At 43.1% G+C, this 6,279-nt stretch overlaps 1 protein-coding gene across 2 annotated transcripts in view; it reads left to right on the forward strand.

Moving 5' to 3' along the window:
• LOC102205093 (bone morphogenetic protein 2-A-like) overlaps nt 1-6,279 on the forward strand; it is a 9,559-nt gene extending 3,280 nt beyond the window's left edge. The window contains exons 2-6 of one of the 2 annotated variants that reach the window (XM_005721869.1): nt 2,581-2,891; nt 3,097-3,236; nt 3,484-3,600; nt 3,812-4,001; nt 5,376-6,279. In XM_005721869.1, the coding sequence (XP_005721926.1) occupies nt 2,606-2,891; nt 3,097-3,236; nt 3,484-3,600; nt 3,812-4,001; nt 5,376-5,782 (1,140 nt within the window). In that variant the 5' untranslated portion in view covers nt 2,581-2,605 and the 3' untranslated portion in view covers nt 5,783-6,279. Of the gene's footprint in view, nt 1-2,580; nt 2,892-3,096; nt 3,237-3,483; nt 3,601-3,811; nt 4,002-4,213; nt 4,265-5,375 lie in introns of those variants that run through there. The other variant, XM_005721870.1, reaches the window with a different exon arrangement.

Consider the following 6,279-nt stretch of genomic DNA (forward strand, 5'->3'; position numbering starts at 1 on the left):
GACATCCTGTTATCACGGCTAGAATTTCATGCTGGCCTAAAAGGATCTGCCCTACAGTGGTTTTGGTCCTACTTGTCAGAAAGGTCTTTTCATGTCAATACGGGCCCCCACAACTCCAAAATAGCCCCTCTTAAATACAGTGTACCTCAAGGCTCTATTTTGGGTCCTGCCCTGTTCGCACTCTATCTGTTGCCATTGGGCTCCATCTTCTCGCGGTACAGCATTTCATTTCAATGTTTTGCTGATGATTTGCAAGTTTATCTACCTTTAAAAGCAGGGTCAGACCATCCCCAGCTCTTATTACGCTGCCTTGACGATGACAAACAGTGGTTGGCATAAAAAACCTCGGTGTCTACTTTGATGGTTCTTTTAAATTGAATAAGCAGGTAAGTGCAGAAGTTCAGTCCTGCTTCTTTCAGTTAAGACAGCTAGCCAAGGTAAAGACATACCTCCCGGCTAACGTCTTTGAACGTGTTATTAACCTTTTCCTTACTGGCAGATTAGACTACTGCAATTCATTGTATTATGGTCTAGATCAGGCCTCCATCCATCGTCTTCAGATGGTTCAAAATGCAGCTGCTCGCCTGCTAACTGGTACCAAACGGAGAGAGCATATAACCCCAGTTTTGGCTTCTTTACACTGGCTTCCTGTCTCTTATGGGATCCAATTTAAACTTTTATTTTTTGTTTTTAAGTCACTTAACGCCCGAGCTCCTCCTTACCTGTCTGAGCTCCTCTCTGCTTATGCTCCAGGAAAAACCATGACGTGTAGCCCAAAATTAATGCAGTCCATCCCACGGACTTATCTCAAATCTCGTGGTGATAGATCCTTCTCTGTGGCAGGTCCCAGACTTTGGAATAGTCTCCCCCTAAATATTAGATCTGCACAAACACTTGAGCAATTTAAATCATTACTAAAGACACATTTTTATGCCCTGGCTTTTGACACACTATGGCGCAAGCATTTTGGTCTTATTGGAAATAGTTTTAGTTATTGTTTTAATTCTTTCATTGTCCTATTATTGTTTTATATTGTTATTACTGGATTACATTGTTGCTTCTTAATGCCATTTTTATATTTTTAAGCACTTTGTGCAGCATCGGCTGTTTGAAATGTGCTATATAAATAAACTTGACCTTGACCTTTCTTTGAAATTTTAAGATTACAGCCATTGCTCCTATTACACCACCCTACCTTACATTCTGAAAGATTGAGCTTCTCTGGGAGGCTCTTTTAATACTATCCAGCTCCCTTCAGGGCTCGCCACAGAAGATCATCTGCCTCCATCTCACCCTAGCATTCTTTTCTGTCACACCAGCCCTCTCCATATCCTCCTTCACTACATCCACAAATATTCTCTCAGATCTTCCTCTTTTCCTCCTGCCTGGCAGCTCAATATTCAGCATCCCTTGTCCAATATGTGACTAACCCTCCTCTACACATGTCCAAACCATCTCAACCTTGCCGCTCTAACCCTCTGATGTATATATATTTCCTCTTTCACCTCAATTTTTTTTGTCAGTGCTGCCATCTCCAAGCTAGTAATGAAACTAACTAGTTATGCAATCTACAGCTTTTCAGTTATGTTTATTGCATTCAGGCTTTTACACACCTGTCTAGCCCTTTGGAAACAAGGTTGTATATCCAAACATGAATTTTGCCTTTTTATAGAAAGCAGTTTAAAAAGAAGTCAAAGCAGTTGAGTTAAATCCAAGTCTTGTTTTAGTAAATCCAATCATTTGATCCTCTTTGTTGCCTGGCTTTTTGCTTTTTTTGCTTTTGTCTGTTTTCAGGCTTATCTGACTGGGTGGCTACTCAGTGATACGTTTTCTTTCATGGTCTTAAATGTGAGTAATGAGGGGGATCATCATTCCCGTGTAATGGTCGTAGATTTGATTAACAACGGGAGAGGAGATTGAGCCATCGATCAGCGTGACGAACCCGAGAGTTTGATCCCTTTTGTTGTACTTGATTGATCAGAGGTCAGCGGGGATTCGCCCTAATTGAGGAATAAACACGTCACGCTGTTAACTCTGAGTCACTGTCCAAACACTGGCAGAGTTTTTTGTGAAAACGTCCGCGTTAACAGGCAGCTTTTGAAAACGCGCTTCATTTGCGTCACGGCTCGGTTGTTCGTTTGCTCTCCAGCGACTGGCCTCATACTGATAACGCATGACGTGGGACAAAGGTGACAAGACATCATGATCGGATAATTTTATTTGGTCCAGCGAATAAAACGGTGGCACCGAAGGGCGAGTGGTGTAATACTAAATACGTGAAAGTTATTCTCTTCAATACATTTGAACGTCTTTTAACACATGCGGTCAATCTGTCGTAAAACGTGCATTACAGCATGTCTGAATTAACTTTTCAAATGAACAGGAGCGTCTTGTAAACTACAGTAAGCCGGACAAATTAGTGGTGTGTTTATTTTTCTTTACAGCTGGATCTCTGCTTGATTCCACCCATACTTTTGTGTATTTGTTTTTTTGTGTTTTGTCATCAGTCATGGTCCAATCACCTCTTACTGTTTGCTAAATACAAGGGCACCCCCTCATTTATTACCTACCCTCACACAGGTGTAGAGCTCAGTCCAGTCTGGAGATGACGGCACGAGCTCCGCGCCTCTGCCTCCTCGCTCTCCTGCTGCTAAGATGCGTCACCCCGCTGGCGATCCCGCAGGACGGTTTGGGCGCGACGAAAATGGCCAGGCAGAAGCTGGATCGTCTCTTCTATCTTAAGGATATCCCCAGACCAGCGGTGGCTCCTCAGAAGAAGGCTCCTCAGTTCATGCTGGATCTTTTTAACGTGGTTTCTGTCACGGATGGGACCCCGAAAAGCCAGACGGACATTCTGGAAGGAAACACGGTGCGGAGTTTCAGCGATAAAGGTGAGAAGCAACAGTAGCGGCTGTTCCGCGAGAATATCTTCCAATGAGTTTGCATCTAGGGCGCACAAAAATAAGAAGTAGTATGCGTATAAGTGCGTAAAGACGCAATCGCGCACGGCTATGTGTCTGTTTAAAAGCCTGCGCTTTTCCAGTGTATGGTTTCATCATTTCTCTAAATATTTTTATATTGTTTTGTCGTCTGCAGGACAACCTGGAGAGAGTTTTCACTTCTTCAACTTGTCATCTTTCGGCAGAGATGAGAGAATGATCAAAGCGCAGTTCCGCTGGTTCCGAAAGAAAAGGAAGTTTTATCCCGGAAGCTTTCACACGCCTCATTTCTACAAAGTAAATGCTTCTTGTTTGCTTGCTTTTAAAGACAAATCATTTTCACTTTTTTCTTATATTGTACAGGAAACATTGTGGCAATATTTTGGCGCACTAACTACTAAGTGTACTCGCCCGGTTTCTTTGTCTGCAGCATTTGATAATCGTGGGCCTTTAACAGGGATTCTGACGTTTTTGAAAACAAATAGTGATAGTTTCTGTTTGTTTGTTGGTGGTGGGGTTTTTTCCTCTCTTTTTTTGTCTCCAGGTGGCTCTGTATGAGGTGCTGGAGAACCTTGTGAAGCCGTGGCGAGGAAACCTCATCACCTCCAGATTGGTTCCACTATACACACAAGGATGGGAAGTCTTCAATGTCACTCAAATAGTAAAAAAAAAAAAAAATCCATAACTTCATTTTCTTTGTTTAAAATGAATGTTTGAGGCTTGTTGTGAGAAAATAATTCCTTTTAAGTTAAATCATTGGTCATTATTTCAAAAGTCAGATGATGAATTCCAAATAAAAACGTCTCATAATGATGACGATCATGGTTTGTGTTAGATTGGAGGGATGATGTCATGCTTGTTTTAAATGTCAGGTATCCAAGTGGATCCAGAACAGTCAGGAGGACAACGGCATCCTGGTGGTGACTACACTTTCTTCCGGTAACTGGCTGGAGTCGGTGTTGCATTCATCTAAACAGAATGTAGAGCTGACAGACACAAGCGCCTACCTGGTCATATTCTCACACGACAAACAGACAGGAGCATCAAACCAGTCATACTTTGGTAAGGTGGTGAGAGAGATGTGGGCATGTTGCACAGTGTGACCTTTCCTCTGTTATAACAGTGATTGATTTAGGCAGGCAAGATGATTTTGCCATTTTTAACTTAATAAGAAACTCTAAGCAAATTGCAAGTGGAATATTTGGACTCCTGCAACTCATCTGGGCTTTGGTTTCATGCTTGGTGGGGGTTTTTCGTTTGTTTTTGTCTTTTAGACTTGGGCTAATCAAGTCTCAGGGCAGATGATCACCATGAAAGAAAAAAAGTGAGGCATCTACACATCTCATGCTAGTCTGCTTAGCACCAGTTGACCGATCAATACAGTTTGTTCACTTAACCCGTCTCTTGACTGTGTGCTGTTCATGTGGATCCATTTTAATGCAGTTACAGTACGTTATACATAATACGGCTTAGTTTTTATCAATGAGTAAAGTTCTAGCATTATGTCATTTAAATGCCAAAGTGAGATTTGAGTGAGTTTGAGGACGAGTAAATGGTGATCGTTAGACGACCGGGTCTAATCCTCAGCAGTTTTGTTTTCTGCAGTGGTCAGTATCTATTAAAAGTGGTCCAAAGAAGGAACCAGCGACAGGGTCGTGAGAGATGAAGGCTCACTGATGCACATGGGGAGTGAAGGTTAGACGGTGTGGTTGATCCAACACATGAGCCACTGTAGCTCAAATTGCTGAAAAATTTAATGCTGGTTTTGTCAGAATACACATGCCATGCTGACCCCTGTCCACCGTCAAAAGCACCAACAATGGGCATGCAAGCATCAGAACTGGACTATGGTGAATGGAAGAAGGTGGCCCGGTCTGATGAATTACGTTTTTTTTTTACATCACTTGGATGGCAGGGTGCGTGTGACTCTTACCCAGGGAACCCTATGCTCTATGGGAAGAAGGCAACCCAGCATAGGCAATGTGATGTTTTGTTCTGCTAGGAAGCCTTTGTTTCTGCCATCTATGTGGATGTTACCTTGACATGTCCCACCTACTTAAGAATTGCTGGAGACCATGTACACCCTTTCATGGAAACAATATTCCCTGATTGCTCTGGTTTCTTTCAGCTGCGTCAAAGCAATAACGGATCAGGAATGGTTTGAGGAGCACAACAACAAGTTTGACCTCAAAATTCCCCAGATATGAATCCAATCGTGTGTCTGGGGTGTGCTGGACAAACTAGTCTAAACCATGGAGGCCACACCTCCATGCTCACAGGACTTAAAAGGATCTGTTGCTAACATGTTGGTGCTGATACCACAGCACACCTTCAGGGGTCTAGTGGCTGTTTTGGTAGCAGACTAACTGACTCAATATTAGGCAGGTGATCGAAATGTAAAAATGGTCATAATTTTCTATCCTACCCTCATCACAGGACAAGCCCAACCTGAACCGGCTGCCCCCGAGCACCGCAGCAGAAGGCCTCGTGCATCTTCCAGTGTCATGCCCCTCGACAGCTCCCAGCACTGCCAGCGCATTTCTCTGTTTGTTGACTTCGAGGAGATCGGCTGGTCGGGCTGGATCATCTCTCCCCGTGGATACAATGCCTATCACTGTACGGGCTCCTGTCCGTTCCCGCTGGGGGTAGGCATCAGGGCGACCAACCACGCCACAGTGCGTTCTATCATGCACGCACTCAAGGTTACTAGCGATGAGGTGGAAGCGCCCTGCTGCGTGCCGGACACGCTCCAGTCTATGAGTCTGTTGTATTTTGACGATGAGGAGAATGTGGTTTTAAAGCAGTATGACGACATGATGGCGTTAAGCTGTGGTTGTCATTAGCTGCCTGTGAGTCTCCTGGATTCTTTAACACTGGTCAACACATGGGCATGAAACAGTGAGGGTTAAGTTCCTGTGTTTTTGATGGTATTCACTGAGGTACTGAAAGAGCTATTTCATAGCTACTCGTCGCTAATCCTTTGACGATGCAAGTCCAATGGCCTGTTGTTGTTCTCCATTTTTTTAAAATATTGTTTATATAGTTTCAATTGTGGCCCAAAGGCCCACTTCAGGTTCTTCTTCTGGAGTGTAATTTGAATGTTTCTGTGACACTGATATGTCCATGGTGCTGAGCCAGCCCATGTGGTCCGTCCTACAAAATCATTACTTTTTATTTGGAATTAAATTTTTATTGTCTCTCAGCGGACTGTGGTAGCTGCCACTAAAATGCTCAAAAATTACAATTAAAGGTGATGTTTTCAAGTATTCATTGTTTTAGTTCAGGAGCACATCAAATTAAAACTATTTTTACATTTAAGCAAAGAACTACTCCAACATTT

This window comes from Pundamilia nyererei, unplaced genomic scaffold, assembly GCF_000239375.1.
Source record: "Pundamilia nyererei isolate P.nyererei 1_Seehausen unplaced genomic scaffold, PunNye1.0 scaffold00005, whole genome shotgun sequence".
NCBI lineage: Eukaryota > Metazoa > Chordata > Actinopteri > Cichliformes > Cichlidae > Pundamilia > Pundamilia nyererei.